The sequence below is a fragment of the Callithrix jacchus genome, chromosome 2 (assembly GCF_049354715.1).
Source record: "Callithrix jacchus isolate 240 chromosome 2, calJac240_pri, whole genome shotgun sequence".
Classification (NCBI taxonomy): domain Eukaryota; kingdom Metazoa; phylum Chordata; class Mammalia; order Primates; family Cebidae; genus Callithrix; species Callithrix jacchus.
Genome location: NC_133503.1, coordinates 134039048 through 134057988, shown reverse-complemented (window position 1 = coordinate 134057988; position 18941 = coordinate 134039048). Strand labels below are relative to the sequence as shown.

The following is an 18941-nucleotide window of genomic DNA, read 5'->3' as shown; positions in this document are numbered from 1 at the left end:
TGTAACCGTTCATGAGAAATAAAGCTCTCTTCTAAATTTATCAACCTCCTCATTTTTCGGTTGACATTAGTAAGTAGAGCATCAGAACAGTACACTCCATTCCCAGTTTACTATTATCGTTATTAGTCCCCTACAAATAATTTATGGGGTACTCTGCTATCTGTAAAACAAGGACCTAGGAAATGCACACTATGCCAAAAGTTTGCTGAAGGAACATCAGCAAGTGCAAACGTCTAAGATCAGAGGCTGCAAGCCTCCCTATCACTCTAGGGCCACATTGCCACCATCTCTCCACCCCTTCAGGGATCGCCCCTCTGCGGCGTGACGTCCTCAGGTACACTATCCGGTCTTTCCCGCTTTCCGTAGTTTCCTGTTCCGTCTTGGCCCCGCCCACCGCTGGCGCCATTGTTTCCGGCTCAATTCGGGAACCGCCGGAGAGCTTCTAGCCCTTGGTTTCGGACCCCTTATCCGACGCTCCTCCCCCTGTCTCTGTATCTGAAGAAGGTAGTTCCCAGCAAAGTTCTCCAGTTTCCAGGCCGTGCACATCAAACAGAGGTTATCCTTCGTTGCCCGCAGCCCCGTTCAGCTGCAAGCAAGTTTCTGGGCGTCATGGCCAGGGGCCACCGCAGCCGGCCGGGTGTGAGGCTGCCTTTCGCTGCCCGCGCGCTCCCCTGGCTTCTGGGTCCGCCGGCGGCCGTTTCGGCTTGAACGCAGCCCCTCCGCGACTACTAGCCGTCTCGCGCCGGACCTCATGGCTTCGGAGGCGCCGTTCCCGCCGCCGCCGCCCTCGGTGTCGCCGCCCACCTCCCCTGAGCCAGAGCTGGCCCAGCTGAGGCGGAAGGTGGAGAAGTTGGAACGCGAACTGCGGAGCTGTAAGCGGCAGGTGCGGGAGATAGAGAAGCTGCTGCATCACACAGAACGGCTGTACCAGAACGCAGAAAGCAACAACCAGGAGCTCCGCACGCAGGTGCGCGGTCCGCCTCAGCCCCGCGCCCCAGCCAGCTCGAGGCGAGGTCTTCGAAACCCAAGATAGTCTCCGAAGGGGTCCCTGGCAGGGGCTCAGAACTACTATAGAGTACTTGAAATAATTATAAGTAAAAGGTCGGCATAGTTACAATTCCAGGTACATTAGTAGCAAACCCGAGTTCAGGTTACTTGATTGAATCAATGTCCCGCGGCGGGCGTGAATTGAACTTCAGTACTATGGCTACATTGTCTTCGTTCTCACTTGACCCAACATCCCATTGGCAGTAGGTGCATTTATTCTAGAGCACATTTGAGTTTATTAAAATGTTGACCTTGAGTCAGAATGGCATCTCTGCCATTTCCCGTATGTGTAAACTTATACTGAGCCTCAGTTCCCCATCAGATGAGAATGATAGATCACAGTTGTGAAGGTGAAATAAAATGAAACATGAGAAAACAAAAAATTTTACAAACTTTTGAACGCTGTGCTCTGAGCGTTTATCGTCTTGGGTTTTCTTGTGGAAGTAGGGAAGATATATAACTGCCTTTGTTGGAGACGTTAAGCAGCTTATTTCGTTTTCAGCCTAAATAGTAGGGACAAATAGTAATACTTAAACTGTCACATTAAAAACAAAAAACCAAGAGCATAATATATTTTTTTTTCCACCTTGACCTGTTGGGCAGTTGCACCCTCTCCCGGTTATTTCCAGTCACTAGTTTCAATTTAACTGTTGTCTAGTTCTTTATAATTTATACGCTTACTAAAACCAATATATAGGCTGAACACTAAGACGTCATCCAACTTTTTAATGTTTTGTTACCAAACGAGCTATGAAAATAACTGCTGAGTTGCAATGACTTTGGCCGTTACGTAGAGTTCTTGACATTATGATATCGGAAACTTTTTGTTTAGTCAATTTGCACACCTAACGATGTGTACAACTGTGCTAGGAGAATACAGATATGGTAAGAAATATGGGGAGAGGGGAGCAAAATATGACAGGCTTTTTTTTTAACGACAGCCGTTTGAAAAGCTCCTTTATAATTCTAAATCGTTAAAGTACTTCTTGTGTTAGAGATTTTAAAAGAAAACATTTTTTGCTGATCTTGAGAGAGCATTTTGTATGTTACTGTTAATTTGATAGACTAAGTAATGGTACTTTGTGAACAGGATCCTTTATTTCTTACAAAAAAAAGTTTTTATGCTAATATTTTAAGAGATCAGCAGTTCTCCCTTAAGAATTAGAAAATTTAAATGCTATTAATTCCCATTCATATTATCTAATATCATTCAGTGTTCTCCACCTGTACTTATTAAATATGTTAATTCCACTTACAAGCTTTAATGCACTTTAAAAAATAGTAGTTCTATGACTAAATAACTGCAGCAGAAGCGAATAGAAGGTGACTGTCTGCACTGTCCTCCACGTGCTTCCATTTTAGTTCAATATTAAAAATCACATAGAAAGTTTCGACTCTGCTTTGGATAGTAATAACTCCTTAAACTCTCCTAGTCAGCCTCCCTTGGTTGGGGAGAGGTGGATTTGATTAACTGTCATCCCAAATTACTGAATATGTTTTATCTAGAGCAGTTGAAAAGTTTTGCTTGAGAATTAATGATGAACTACTAGAGAGCCATAATATGTGTAGACTTTGTACCAGGTCCAAAAATAGCCTTGTGAAAATTACTTGTCAGATACTTTATATGTAAAATTAGGGTTAGGACAACTAATACTTTAGGTGGTTGTGTGAATTAACGGGATGTTACCCAAAGCATTAAGTATAGTGCACAGCATGTGCTGGACACTAAGTAGTCTAATTCATACTAATAGGGATAGTAGCCAGAGCCAGGATTAGGGCAAGGCAGTCAGGCTCCTAGGGCAGGGAATTTAATGGGGCACTAATTCCCAGGTATGGACTCTGTACTTGTATGAATCAGAGGAGTGCCTGAAATTTTTCATGCTCCGCATCTTGCTTCCCTCAATGTAGTTCCTGCCCTAGTAGTAGCAACAGGTTGAATAACTCATGAAGTGTTTGGATAATCTGTATATAATCAGTTTTAGCACCTTTCTCTGCTTTAGCTTTATCATTAAATCAATATTTAAAAGCTTGTTTTTTAGTTGGTTTCATGTGTGTAGGAGACATTGTCTCATATTGAGGTACTCTCAGACTGAGGTAAATTCACTGAGGCAATGTGTTATCTGCTTTTGGGCATTTCCACACTCTTGTTTCTTTCTGTCTTATGTAGTAGCATCCTTTTAAGGGTATTTCAGTGTGTGTGTGTGAAGTACACGTAGGACAGATGCCCCTATTGGAGAGTCACCTTCCCTGTTCTCTTCTGCTGCAGTTAATTATAGGACTACTGCTTAATGAAAAAATGTATTAAAGCTTATAGGTGGTATTAACATATTCAAGTGGATAGTGAATTACAAGTGGAAGGTACAGAATGATATTAGATAATTCAGTTGGGATGAGAATTTGTCATTTTGAAGTTTTCTAATTCTTTAGGGAGAACTACTGACTTTAAAATATTAACATAGGGGGCCGGGCGCGGTGGCTCACACCTGTAATCCCAGCACTTTGGGAGGCCGAGGTGGGTGGATCACGAGGTCAAGAGATCGAGACCATCCTGGCCATGGTGAAATCCCGTCTCTACTAAAAATATAAAAATTAGCTGGGTGAGGTGGCACGCGGCTGTCATCCCAGCTACTCAGGAGGCTGAGGCGAAAGAGTGGCTTGAACCCAGGAGGCGGAGGTTGCAGTGAGCCAAGATTGTGCCACTGCACTGCAGCCTGGCGACAGAGCAAGACTCTGTCTCAAAAACAAAAAAAAAAACACTAACATAAAAACATTCTTATTTGTTAGAAATAAAGGACCCTGTTCATAAAGTCTCATTATCTAGTTCAACTTTTGGAGGAGATATTTGGTCATTTAGTAAGAGTTTAGGAATAAAAATGTCTTTTTTTCTTTTTAAAGATGGGGTTTCACCATGATGGCCAGGCTGTTCTTGAACTCCTGACCTCAGGTGATCCACCGACCTCAGCCTCCCAAAGTGCTAGAATTACAGGCGTAAGCCACCGTGTCTGGCAAAAATGTCTTTTAAATGTAAAAAGTAAAATAATTTTAGCTTTTTTGAAAGGGAAACTTGCTGCTCTTGACATTTCTCTAAAACTTTTATCAAGAAAAACATAACAGCAAGAGACTGGTATGTATATTATTAGATTGTTACATGATTTCTTTTCCTAAAGCCTTGTTTTCTTTCAGGTGGAAGAACTCAGTAAAATACTGTATTGTGGGAGAAATGAAGATAATAAAAAGTCTGATGTAGAAGTACAAACAGAGAACCATGCTCCTTGGTCAATCTCAGGTATTCAGTTTATAGTGAGGATATGCTAATACTGTTACATTCAAATCATGCTAATGTTGAGTTTTCTTTAAATTTAAAATAAACTAAGATCAAGGTAAATGAGAATAGTTAATACCGTTGACTTCTCTCCATATGATATGGTATTTTCAGATAATCAATTTGTTCTTCTGGCGGAAAAAGTAGAAATGTATTGACATTCCTGTGATTTCTGTAATGTTGCTATTATGTTTTCAGTGGCACACTCACTGAGTAATTTTTGGCATGCAGTTAGCCATCTACTTCCATAGGCTGGCCTTCCTTGTGACCAGGGGCATTTGTTTTCTTGTTGATGAGTTCTGATTAGAATTGTGTATAGTATTAATCTCTTAGAGCCTTGTGGGAATGGTGAGCCCACCACCATGGCCTCACTAGTAGCATTATGTTATAAGGCAAAATAGCTGAGATATTGAGTTTTAATATATAGGCATCACAAGAAGAAGTCATCTTTCCTATTAAGTTTTGCCTCACTTCATTCAGGACATAATTTGGCTAAAAATTGCTAAACATTGCAATAGTGCTAACCTTACTTATCTGTATGATATGTTTTAAAAAGTCTGCATCAGTAGAGAAATTCGACCAAAAAAAAAAAAAAACCGCTAATTCCTTGCGTTTTTATTTCATTATCAGTTGATAAGCAACAGTATCAAGGTATCTGGTTAGAAGTTGAGAGTTAAGTTTTTTTATATAGAACCTAACCCATCTACCTATTTTTATTTTACTCTTGTTGTAAAAAATGTAAACCAACTTAACCTTTTTTTTCTCTATTTAAGCTGACAGCTAGGGTCCTGAGGGAGACATTAGAATAAAAAATATACACTTCTGCACTTAACCTGTACCATCTGTTTTAATCTTTTAAAATTTGTACAGTTATAAAAATCTTTTATTTGAAGTATGTGCTTTTTGTGTTTAAATGCCAGTATTTTGGAATTAAGTCCTTTTTATATACATTATTCTAATATGATATGTTTTCACTTAATTTTTTTGCTACAGATTATTATTATCAGACATACTACAATGATGTTAGTCTTCCAAATAAAGTGACTGAACTGTTAGATCAACAAGATCAAGGTATCAAAACGTCTACTTTGAATTCCAAAGACCAGTTACAAATAGAAAATGATGCTTACCCTGGTACTGATAGAACAGAAAATGTTAAAGGTAGACAAGAGGACCATTTTGCCTCAAATTCACAGGTAATGAAATGCTAAACACGAAATTGTGGATGTCCAAGAACTTGTCCTTCTTTGTTGTTGTTATGTGGAAAGAGAGACTTCTTTAGTTTATCACAGCATATGCAAGGGTTATAAACATTCTTATGTGTAATTATGCAAAGAATATTACAGTTTTTCAAAAACAAAAATTAGAACTTGTTCATATGTGTAGTGGTTTTCCTGCTACATTGTATTCCAAAATTTTATGATACACATAAACTGAAACAAAATTTGTCCAGCTATTTTGACTCAACCAAAGAACTGTGGACAACAGTACCACATTTAAACCTAAAAAAATTTTAATGTTCTGTTATGTCAAATACCCTGTTCAGATTCCTCTGAAAGTTCTATAAGTTTGTTTTTATAGTTTGTTTGAATCAGGATCCACATTGTGTTTGATATATCTTATTTAATCTGCAGTTTTCTCCTTCATTTATCTTTTTGAAATTTTTTTCCCATTGAACATATAATTATTGAAAAACCTAGATCTTTGTCTTAGCCAATATTTCAGGGTCTATATATTGTGGATGGCTTCCCTGTGGTATCATACATTTGTTCTCGAATAATTGTCACTCATTTTGAGTGCCTTCAAAACTGGGTCAAAGTTGAATTTACTGACACGCTAGTAACTATTGTAAAAAGTGGTTCAAATAGTAATTGATAGCCATCCTTTTTCATTGTAGAAATTCAAATAATTTCCTAAATACAATCTCAGGTCTTTAGTTCAGCCAACCTTTTAATTGATGTACAGAAGCTTTTGCCTTACTTGGCATGACTGTATCTTTTATAGGAGCCAGCATCTGCATTAGCAACAGAAGATTCGTCCTTAGAAGGCTCATCATTAGCTGAAAGTTTGAGAGCTGCAGCAGAAGCAGCTGTATCACAGACTGGATTTAGTTATGATGAAAATACTGGACTATATTTTGACCACAGCACTGGTTTCTATTATGATTCTGTAAGTATCTCAGACTTTTTTTTTTTTAATTGAGACACAGTCTCCCTCTGTCACCCAGGCTGGAGTGCAGTGGTGCAATCTCAGCTCACTGCAACTTCCACTCCCCAGTTCAAGCGATTCTTATGTCTCAGCATCCTGAGTAGCTGGGATTACAGGTATGCACCACAACACCCAGCTATTTGTATTTTTAATAGAGGCAGGGTTTCTCCATGTTGGCCAGGCTGGTCTCAAACTTCATCTCCAACCTTTTAATATTGTATGATACATTCTTATTGCCTGATGTCAAATATTAAACCCTAAATTGTAGCAGGAAAGCAAAAGCTGCATTTAAAAATAATGTTTGGCTAGCCACAGTGGCTCATGACTGTAATCCCAGTACTTTGGGCAGCCAAGGTGGGTGGATCACCTGAGGTCAGGAGTTCGAGACCAGCCTGACCAACATGGAGAAACACATTTCTACTAAAAATACAGAATTAGCTGGGCGTGGTGGTGCATGCTTATAATCCCAGCTACTTGGGAGGCTGAGGCAGGAGAATCTCTTGAACCTGGGAGGTGGAGGTTGTGATGAGCTGAGATCGTGCCATTGCACCCCACCCTGGGCAACAAGAGTGAAACTCTGTCTCAAGAAGGAAAAAAAATTATGTTTGACTCAAAACTATTTGACAGAGAATTCTAAAATAGCTTATGATGTCACACTTCTAAGTTTTTAAAATAAGGTTGTTTATTGTGATTATTATAGATAATGTTTTGGAGAAGTCTTTATGTATAAAAATAACATTTAAAAATATTAGGGCTTTTTAAATAAACGCAGACAATTAACTACATTGTAAAATATTTTAGAACCTAAACTTTTTTTTTTTTTCCACAGAATTAATAGAGAAATAAGGTTATTAATTTTAGGCTTGGGGTGAGAATTTTAAAAATTATTTCAAATACTTTATGAATTCATATTAGGCCACATAAGTAGACTTCTTTCTTGAATTCTTAGTAGCATGTTTAATATAGCCAGTGTTTTATATTCTATGCCTTTTAAGCATTTCTCTTTTAAAAAATCAGTCTGTTAACTAGGCATGGTGGCTCACTCCTTGTAATCCCAGCCATTTAGGAGGCTGAGGCAAGAGGATTGCTTGAGTCAAGAGTGCAAGACGAGCCTGGACAACACAGTGAAACTGTTTCTATAAAAAATTTAAAAAAAAATCAGACTGCAGGGTGAGTAGTGGCTCATCCTGTAGTTCCAGCTACTCAGGAGGCTCATGTGGGAGCATCTCTTGAGCTGGGAAGATGGAGGCTGCAGTGAGCTATGATTGCACCACTGTTCTCCAGCCTAGGTGACAGTGAGATCCTGTCTCAAACAAACAAACAAACAAACAAACAAAAATCAGTCTGTTAACAGTAAGACCTAGGGATTTAATATGGGATCTAAAATATAATGGATCACTGACTAGGATAGAACCAGAAAATAAAGTGCTTGATTTATAATACAGTGTTAACGGCTGTCGAAGTCCAATACTTAACTGGATTTCATTCAGGATTTGTTGACAGTGATAGAACTCACATATCTCAACCTTAAGAGTCTAGTAATGTAATCTGTTTTTCTGAGGAACTATAGAATGTGCTGCATGAAAGTGGAATTGATGTTCATCATTCCAGTTACTGGAATTATTGTTAACTTATCTAGAGAACATAGAATCATACTAAATATCTCAATTAACGTAAGAGATTTCACTAGTTTGTCAGTCTGCATATAGTAAACTGGAAGTCATTTGTGAAGAGAGGGTTTTCTTTCATGGGGGATGCTAATTGACAATGCTAATTAATAACCAGAAAATTAATGTTTAATCATTTATTCAAAGGGAGTAGTTTCTAGGAAAACAACAGTTTCAAGTAGATATTAGTCTTTGTTAATCTTCTGCCTTCCTTTCTGTGTCTTTCTCTTGACATCAGTTGTTTTGTAAACCGTTTGTTACATTTTGCAGGTTATATTTCTGAGTAAATTAGGAACTTTATTGTGTTGCCATTTTTATTGGGCTAATTTTTATTTTAGTAAAAATGTTTTTATATTTTGAAAATATCTATGTTTTGGACTAACAGATGAAAAAAGTTTGAATTATAACAGTTCCATTATTACTAGAAATAAAGATTGGAAAGCCTCCATTCAATTTCTTAGTTAAGAGAAAGATGGTGAGAAATTGAAGTATTTTTGTAAGAGATATGCAAAATGCATGGATTAAAGACAATAAATTGCAAATATCAATAGTTAGAAAAATAAATTATTCTTTTTTTTTTTTTTGAGATGGGGTTTCGCTCTTGTCACCCAGGCTGGAGTGCAATGGCGCCATCTCGGCTCACTGCAACCTCCGCCTCCTGGGTTCAGGCAATTCTCCTGCCTCAGCCTCCTGAGTAGCTGGGATTACAGGCACACGCCACCATGCCCAGCTAATTTTTTGTATTTTTAATAGAGACGGGGTTTCACCATGTTGACCAGGATGGTCTCAATCTTTTGACCTCATGATCCACCCACCTCGACCTCCCAAAGTGCTGGGATTACAGGCTTGAGCCACTGCGCCCGGTTTTAAATTACTCTTTTTTAGGAAGTTTTAGTTGCTCAATTTCAGTACATCGTAAGATGTTTCCAAGTCTGGTCTGCATGGGTTTCTGATGTAAATAAAATACAGACTGTTCACTTAAATCTCAGTTATAGAGTACTGGCCCAGGGTTTCATAAATACAAGTGATTACCTAATTTTATCTTTCTGGTTTTTAAATCTATAGTTTGCAAAATTCATTTTTGCATGGTTGCTTGTAAGTCTTACTTACTGTAGAACTAATTAGTGAAGACAATTGTTTATTGATTTTATTATATAGAATGTTATTTTTTGGTATGTACGAACATTATTTTCAGAATTTTCTTCGCTGATTTTAAGTAATGAATATCAAAAGACAAATCTTTGTTTTATGACATAGGAGGGTTTAGGGGTTTATACTGCCACATCATTATTGTGCAGTCATTAAGAATAAAGTGTCTAGAATTGCTCTTGTATGGGCAGCTTTTTCTTATGCATGCCTTAGTTTTCATGCCTTCAAAAGTAGTATCAATTTTTGTTAGTGTATTAAGTGGAATCCTATGAAATTGCTGTTTCTTGTAAGTTAGAAATGGTCAAGTATTGACAATTTCATATGATTCAATTTAGTATTTAGATTTACTTGTTTCTCACACTAGAAAAAGTAGGTCAGCTATTGAATAGTAACGTATTTTGGAAGATTAAATCATTTTTATTCTCATATTTAATTCATTGTCTTCTGAAAAATACCATAGTTGTTCAAAGAAATATTTACTGCATTTGAATATATTTGGCATTTTTTGTTAAGTTTATTTTCTTGTACATGAATAGAGTTTATTTTTTTTCTTGACTTTGAAAGGAAAATCAGCTCTATTATGATCCTTCCACTGGAATTTATTACTATTGTGATGTGGAAAGTGGTCGCTATCAGTTTCATTCTCGAGTAGATTTGCAACCTTATCAGACTTCTGCCACAAAACAAAGTAAAGATAAAAAACTGAAGAAGAAAAGAAAGGATCCAGATTCTTCTGCAACAAATGAGGAAAAGGTAATGTCTTTATAATTTTAAAAATTTATGCATTGGTGATAATATGATAATTAAGCCAAAATTTTTTATGAAACTGACAGTCATTTAATAACTATTTCAAACATGCCCTTTAAGGTAACAACCAAGGAAAGTTTAGATGGAGCAAACATGGACTTGTCATAAACTATCACTAGAAAGGAAAGCATTTCTTGAAATTTGAAGGAGGTAGATTTAGGGTAGATGAAATATTTCGTGTTGTATAGTTTGGAAGAATTCAGTCCCTCAGTTGATAAGTTGATGTCAGTGCACAATTCACAATAAAAGAAAAACACAGTTTATAGGTAGACAGGTTAAACTTTTTTAGTTATGTGGAGCAATTTTTTACCTATTAGGAAAACATTTTCTAAAAATCCATTGCTGGCGTCTATGGATTGCCATAACATTTATTAGGATTAAGAGTTTAAAGGCCTGCAAGATAATGGTTAAGAAAGTGACAGTTAAATTTAATTGAAAAACGTATTATGTAGGCTTTCAGATGGTACTTATAAAGACTAAGGGGAACTCCCAAAATGCTTATCATGCAATGTTAAATTGAAAGAAGGAAAATATAAAAAGTTATCAGAGTTCTTATTTCTACTCTCTAAACAGATAAGTTTGGTGGTTTACAGGTAAGAAAGCAGGCTTGTTTGTTGTATTGATATTTTATCAACTGTGGTAACTATTTGATAGCTTACTCTTGAAATTTTATCTCATTGTTTTCTATCCCATCCCATCCTATCCCGTCTGTCTTTCCTGGCCTGTCCTGTCCTATTTTGAGACAGGGTCTTGCTCTGTCACTCAGGTTGAGTGCAGTGGTGCCGCCATGCATGGCTCACTGCATCCTCGACTTCCTGGGCTCAAGTGATCTGCCTACTTTGGCCTCCCAAAGTGCTGGGATTATAGACATGAGCCACTGTGCCAGCCAGTTTTTCTTTTCTTAACCAAAGAAAAATTACTTGATACTAAATTGTAAAGATCACATAAGGAATTAGGATTCTTTTTTTTTTTTTTTTTCTTTATTCGATTTGTTTCTGTTCTTCTGTTTTTTGTTGACAATACTTAGGAATAGAAGAGTGTATGACTAAAACACTAAAAGTGAGTTTTCTGTTTGCTTTCAAGATTTCTGTTTTAATGGCTTGTGCTTGTTACTAGTGGTTTAACTGTTTGAAAGGCTAGGTTGTGGGCCGGGTGTGGTGGCTGATGCCTGCAATCTCAACACTTTGGGAGGCTGAGGTGGGCGGGTCTCCTGAGGTCAGGGGTTCAAGACCAGCCTGGCCAACATGGTGAAACCCCATCTCTACTAAAAACACAAGAATTAGCTAGGTGTGGTGCCACGTGCCTATAATCCCGGCTACTTGGGAGGCTGAGGCAGGAGAGTTGCTTGAACTTGGGAGGTGGAGGTTGTAGTGAGCCAAAGTCATGCTACTGCGCTCCAGCCTGGGTGACAGAGTGAGACTCCATCTCAAAAAATAAAAATAAAAAAAGGCTAGGTTGTGAAAGCACCTCTCCCTAACAATAGAAAAAGAGTATAGAGGGATCCCTAAAAATAGAAAAAGAGTATACATGGCCTTTCCTGAAAACTAGAGAATGGGGTCAAAAGCATTCTGTGATATTTTGGTCCAGCCTCACTCCTATAACTACTCATCTTTGCCATCCTTCTTTGAAAATATGTGAATTCCAAGGCAAGAACTTTAAGAAAAATCCTGTTGGAATTTTGAGAATTTCCTGAGGATTCTAAAAGGTACCTGTGAGGCCATGAGAGTATCTTCATCTGTTTTCTTTATTTTTAAAGATATTTTTGAGTATCACTTTTTGTAGGTGGAGGTTATGTGAAGGAAGACAGTAGGGGAGATAGGAGGAAATAATTTGAAATATACATACGTGCCTCAGTGCCCGTAAGTAAGCCCTACTTTCTTTTTGTTTAATGAATATCTAACGTTCTGTACTGGCAAATAGCTTTCCCTCCATATGTTTTTCAGTAATAAATATACAAGATTAGAAACTGCTTTTTTAAGAGAAATTTTTTGCTATAATTTTATAACGTAAAAGCTCCTCATGGTTTTTTATCTCCTTGCCCTTGTTGTTGTCCCTGGTGAATTTGTATTGCTAGAAGCGTATAGAATTTATCAAACTGTGAATGTTTAGCCAGTCTCCAAGCTGAACGTAATGTTTTATTAAAAATAAGCATGTGAGATGCTGTCATAGTTTATAAAATAAAATGTATAGGAGAGCATATGAATTTGCTTCATGTTGCTCTAAGGTAGAAGGAAAAGTGACAGTGTGTTAGAAAACAAGGGGAAAAAAACAGAAAGTAACTCTTTGCTTTCTAAGATTAAAATAATAGATTTGTCCATTGTATAACATGGTGGCTATAGTTAAAAACAATGTATTATATTCTTGAAAACTGCTGAGAGCAAATTTTAAGTTTCTTACCACAGAAAAATAAGTATTTGCGATAATGTACATGTTAATTAGCTCAATGTAACCACTCTGTATTGTGTATATATTTCAAAACATGTACATGATAAAAATACATTTTTGTTAATTAAAAAATAGATTTGTTTATAAGGCATATCAGCTATAAATGTACAGTAGATTATTCATAAAATATAGTTAAGTTAAAATTTTGGAATAAGATACTGTACTTTAAACTTTTATGTGTTATCAAGCCAAATCTGAAATACTAAATTTCAAAACTAAATTTTGCTACATATTGAGTACATTTGGATCTTTAAATTAATGGTGTAAGGAAAGCTAATTCTGTGTCTTATTTTTGTTGACTTGCTAATTGGTTACAAGTTTAAAAAGAAAAGTTAGAATAGGTGTTCTATAGGCCTGCACTGTCCAGTAAGGTAGCCACCAGCTACATGTGGCTGTCGAGCACTTGAAGTGTTGCTAGTCCAAACTCAAATGTGCTGTTAAGTGTAAAATACACTCTGAATTTTGCAGACTTAGTACAAAAAATAAATGTAAACTGTCACATTAATAATTTTACTTTTAAAATGTGGCTACTAGAAAATATAAAAGTACAAATACGGCTTGTGTTACATTTTTATTGGACATCATTGGTCTCCACTATCCCACAATCCAGGCAATATGTGATGAGGGCTTGAACTAGTAATGTTAAGACATTGAGTAGATAGAGGGACAGATTTGGGATATATTTTGAGAAAAATGTATAATACTTATAATACTAATTTTACATATGGTTAAGGGGATCTCGGAGATAACTATAGGATTTTTAATTTGAATGATAAGAAGATGATAATATCATTAACCAAGAAAGGAAATGTGAGAAGAGGGCGTACAGATTGTAACCATTGTTATTTTACTAACATATATTTTCACGAATTTATTGAAACTTGGTGTAATAAGATAGTGATGTTTAAGAGTATTCTCCCCGGTTCCCACTATCTACCTACCCTTCTCCAGGATTTGAATTCAGAGGATCAAAAAGCCTTCAGTGTTGAACATATAAGCTGCAATGAGGAAGAAAATTTTTCACATATGAAAAAGAAGGCCAAAATAGGCATTCATCACAAAAATAGTCCCCCAAAATTCACTGTTCCAGCCAGTGGAAATACTGTAGAGTCTCCTCTTCATGAAAACATCTCTTATTCAACATCATTTAAAGATGAGAAAATCATGGAGACTGATAGTGAACCAGAGGAAGGTGAAATTACGGATTCTCAGACAGAGGATAGTTATGATGAAGACATTACCAGTGAAGGCAATGTAACTGCAGAAGATAGTGAGGATGAAGGTGAGTTAATAATCATTATTTAAGTAAATAGCCCAGTCTGGTAACTATAAAAGAGTAAAATCATTAAAAATGTTAGTGAGTCATAGTATATCTGCCAAAAAGTAAACATTATTTTAATGATGTTATTGAAAATTATGTGGGCAGCCACTTGGTTATTCTTAGAGAGTAGGATGTGAATAAATGACTAATACTTGGACTTTCAGAAAGTTTTATTGTATTGAATGGCCTAGTCAATAGAACACAAAACCGAGTTACCTACATTCTAATCCTAAAATATGGATTAAGGCTGTTTTAGTGTGTTACATACTTTCAGTCTACTTTTGTAAAATGAGTTTTGTAAAATGAGTTGTCTTTAAAAAGTATACATTATGAATCCGTTACGTGGATATTATGGTAAACCTAATTTTTTTTTACTTGAATATATAAAGACATACCTTACAACACAGGATTTCATATTACAGTTGGCTTTCTGTATCCATGGGTTCTTCATTAGTGGATTCAAGCAAACTCAGGTCAAAACATTCAGGGAAAAAAATGGAAAGTTACATCTGTACTGAACATGTACAAACTTTTTTCTTGTTATCCTCTAAACAATACAGTGTATCTATTTATATAGCATTTACATTGTATTAGGTATAAGTAATCTAGAGATTTAAAGTATACAGGAGGATGCACATAGATTATATGCAAATACAATACCATTTATCTAAGGACTTGAGCATCCATAGATTTTGGCATAAGAGGAGGGAATCTTGGAACTAATCTCTCACAGATATGGAGGGCCAGCTGTATAGTGTATGAGCTTATTTTGTTCTTTGGTTCTCAGTGGCATTTCTCTTGATTTATTTATTTTTTTTGAGATGAAGTCTTGGTCTGTTGCCCAGGCTGGAGTATAGTGGCGTGATCTTGCCTCACTGCAACCTCCACCTCCCAGGTTCAGGTGATTCTCCACCCTCAGCCTCCTGAGTAGCTGGGACTACAGGTGCACGGCACCACACCCAGCTAATTTTTGTATTTTTAGTAGAGATGGTGTTTCACCATGTTGGCCAGGATGGTCTCGATTTTCTGACCTTGGGATCCACCCACCTCAGCCTCCCAAAGTGTTGGGATTATAGGCATGAGCCACTGTGCCCAGCTTTTTTTTTTTTTTTAAGTGGACTCAATTTTTGTAACTTAAAATAATATAAAAATATTTGGGGTATTTTCCCATTCCAAAACCTTAGAAAAGAAAGAGTTGATTATTTGATAACTGTGATAGATGCTAAATACACAGCAACCTTTCTGTTGATCACCTTAATAACAGTGTTAAGCCTTACCAATTGCTGTGTATTATACAGCAGAATTTAAGAAGTTTGTTTTAGTCAGAATTAAGATTTTTTGACCAACACATTTTTCTTTATGGATACCTCTTAGTTATCCCTATGGAATTCTTTTTCATAGCAGTTAAATTAATATTTACCCACTTCTTTCCTTGGCAGATGAAGACAAAATTTGGCCCCCATGTATTAGAGTTATTGTCATCAGATCACCTGTGTTGCAGACAGGATCACTCTTTATCATTACTGCTGTAAACCCTGCTACAATTGGAAGGTAAAATGGCTAATATTATTATATCATTCAGTTACTTCAGAGTATGTATTTTTGTTTGTTTGTTTGTTTTTTGTTTTTGAGACAGAGTCATGCTCTGTTGTCCAGACTGGAGTGCAGTGGCACAATCTTGGCTCATTGCAACCTCTGCCTCCTGGGCTCAAGCGATTATCCTGCTTCAGCCTCCTGAGTAGCTGGGATTACAGGTGTGCACCACCACGCCCAGCTGATGTTTATATTTTTAGTAGAGACGGGGTTTCACCATATTGGCCAGACTGCTCTCAAACTCCTGGTCTCAAGTGATCCACCCACCTCAGGCTCCCAAAGTGCTGGGATTCCAGGCATGTAAGCCACCACACCTGGCCATATGTTAAGCATTAGTCTATGTGCTGTGGATACAAAGAAGACTAATGCAAAATCTCTATCCAGAGGAAACAGAGTCTCGGAGAAAAAATATGAGCAAATAATCACTGTATGAAAGCACAGGAAATCTAGAGAAGCAGTATGGAAACTGGATAATCCATAAACAGGATATTTGCTGTTGATAGACTTGTATTTAAACATTATCTGTTTTTTTTTTTTTTTTGAAATGGAGTCTTGCTCTGTCACCAGGTGGGAGTGCAGTGGCACAATCTTGGCTCACTGCAACCTCCACTTCCTGGGTTCAAGCGATTCTTCTGCCTCAGCCTCCCGAGTAGCTGGGACTACAAGCACACATCACCACACCCAGCTATTTTGTGTGTGTTTTTAGTAAAGACCGGGTTTCACCATGTTGGCCAGGATGGTCTCGATCTTTTGACCTTGTGATCCGCCCGCCTCGGCCTCCCAAAGTGCTGGATTACAGGCATGAGCCACCATGCCTGGCCAACATTATCTATTTTTAAACATTCTTTCCATGTCACTCTGTCAGTGCTACATTTATATAATATGCTTCATAAATTATTAAAGACACTTTACTTAACTCTGCAGAGAAAAGGATATGGAACATACTCTCCGAATCCCTGAAGTTGGTGTCAGTAAGGTATGCTTTTTGATTTCTCATAGTTCCCTAGATGTAATTTTTAATATCATTGTTACAGTAGAAAGCTTAGGGATTTTTCTCATTTAATAGGAAGGTTAATATGCAGTGTAGTAATGGTAATGAAGGCAGTGCAGATTTGTTTATTCCAGTGCTTCAGAAAGTAAAAATTCTTTATCACAATTTGAATAAACAAAATCATGTTTATTTTTAAGAATCTGGATAAGAATAGAAAGCATATATTAAGTCTTAAAGTAGTACCCATTAATGAATATTAATTGAGTGAAATAAACAGGCTACATTTTATGACTATTAAAAAATGAATCATACGTGGCTTCAGACTGCTTAGGAGGTGGTTACTTTGAGCCCAGAGTATCTAAAACCCAAGAATATATCCTATACCACTCAGGGATCTCCTTTAAAACTTCTCTCAATTGAGCTAATGTGGGAGGATCTCCTGAGCCCAGGAGGTCAAAGCTGCAGGAAGCTGTGATCACACCACTGCACTGTAGCCTGGGTGGCAGAATGAGACCCTGTCTCAAATGGTTTCAGGAAAAAGAACAATGGAGTTTTCGAAACAAATAGAACAGAATTGAAAGTCAAGTTATATATAAGTAGAAAATAACTAAAGGTTTAGCTACTGAGGCTCTTTATCTATTTTTACTTTTTATTTTTGTATTTTTTGAGACAGGATTTCACTCTGTCACCCCCGCTGGAGTACAGTGTTGTGATCATGACTCACTGCAGCCTTGACCTCCCAGGTTCAAGCAGTCCTCCTGTGTTAGCCCCCCAAGAAGCTGGGACTACAGGCATGCTCTACCATGCCCAGCTAATTTTTATGTTTCATAGAGATGTGGTTTCAACTGGGGGTTCACCAGGCTGGTCTCAAACTCCTGAGCTCAAGTGATCCACTTGCCTCAGCCTCCCAAAGTGCTGGGATTACAGGCGTGAGCCACCACATCTGTCTGAGGCTCTTTATATTTCTCTTTCCAGTACTATGTTTTCCTACCTCTCTTATGGTTATTATCTCTTTCCTTTTTTGCTTTTCTCTTTTTTTTTGACCTTCCATTGTTCCCATTTTACTTTTATTTAACGGACTGTAATGTGGACCTAAATTAGATTTTATGTGATTTTTGTTTTTTTGGAATATAATTTCTCATTTTAAACTTGAAAGTTTATTTATTTACTTTCATGTTTTGGGAATGTCTTCAAAAAGAGGAAAATGCCCTCATAATTTTAACTTTAACCAGATTATCTTGCTTTTTCACTATGACCCTTGAGTCTCCTGCCTCCAAAGAAATTAAACAAAAAACCTTATCTGTAACTTAAATAGCAAAGAGATCCAAGGTTCTTCCCCACCTTCAGTCTAAACCTTAGAACTGCCTGTAAGTGGCTTTTTTTTTTTTTTTAAATAGTGACAGGGTCTTACTCTTTTGCTAAGACTGGAATGCAGTGGCACACACTGTAGCCCCTGATAACTCCTGGGCTTAACTGATCCTCCTGCCTCAGCTTCCTGAGTAGCTAGCGCTGTAGGCACACCGCCACACCAGGCTTCTGGTGGCATTTCTGTTTTTTCTTTCTTTCTTTTAGACTAATATCCGCTAGTGGGGTGGATAATTTGTTGGTGAAGTCAGTTTGATAGCACATATACCATGTATCCAAATAGATGAAAAACTTTTAAAAAAGAAACTTTATGTTAAATTAAGGGGAAAAAACAAGTTTTTAACCACTAGATAGATTTTCTGAGTTTAAAAAATGGTAAAAATTACAAAGGACAAAATGATTTTGCTCTTTATGTGTTAAGACACAAATTTAAAAGGCAGACTGGGACAGTCACAACAAATATGACACAATATACGTTCTTTGTTTTTTAAAAGTTCATGCAAATTTATGTTTTCAACCCCCACTGTGACAACAGTAATGAGCAAAAGATATATCAGGCAATTCACATTAAATGAAATATCGTGGTTAATATATGAAAAACCATTCAGTCTTTCTAGTAATCTAAGAAATACAGATGTAGTCAAGGTATCAATTTTCATTTGCCATTTTATTTATTTATTATTTATTTAATTATTTTGAGACAGAATCTCACTCTGTTGCTAGGCATCAGGCTGGAGTGCAGTGGCGCGATCTCAGCTTGCTGCAACCTCCGCCTCGTGGGTTCAAGCAGTTCTCCTGCCTCAGCCTCCCAAGTAGCTGAGACTATAGGCACCACCACACTCAGCTAATTTTTCTATTTTTTAGTAGAGTTGGGGTTTTACCATGTCGGCCAGGATGGTCTTTATCTCTTGACCTTGTGATCCACCCGCCTCGGCCTCCCAAAGTGCTGGCATTACAGGTGTGTGCCTGGCCTATTACTGTTTTTTGAGACAGAGTCTTGCTTTGTTGCCTAGGCTGGAGTGCAGT

The 18941-nt window shown here is 37.2% G+C and overlaps 1 protein-coding gene across 1 annotated transcript in view; it reads left to right on the top strand.

Moving 5' to 3' along the window:
- Positions 1–401: 401 nt before the first annotated feature.
- Positions 402–18941, top strand: part of AGGF1 (angiogenic factor with G-patch and FHA domains 1) — a 33752-nt gene continuing 15212 nt past the window's right edge. Inside the window, exons 1-8 of the mRNA XM_035291366.2 lie at positions 402–967; positions 4231–4333; positions 5363–5565; positions 6374–6538; positions 9958–10146; positions 13597–13927; positions 15406–15517; positions 16484–16535. Of these exons, the coding sequence (XP_035147257.1) occupies positions 752–967; positions 4231–4333; positions 5363–5565; positions 6374–6538; positions 9958–10146; positions 13597–13927; positions 15406–15517; positions 16484–16535 (1371 nt within the window). The 5' untranslated portion in view covers positions 402–751. The remainder of the gene's footprint in view (positions 968–4230; positions 4334–5362; positions 5566–6373; positions 6539–9957; positions 10147–13596; positions 13928–15405; positions 15518–16483; positions 16536–18941) is intronic.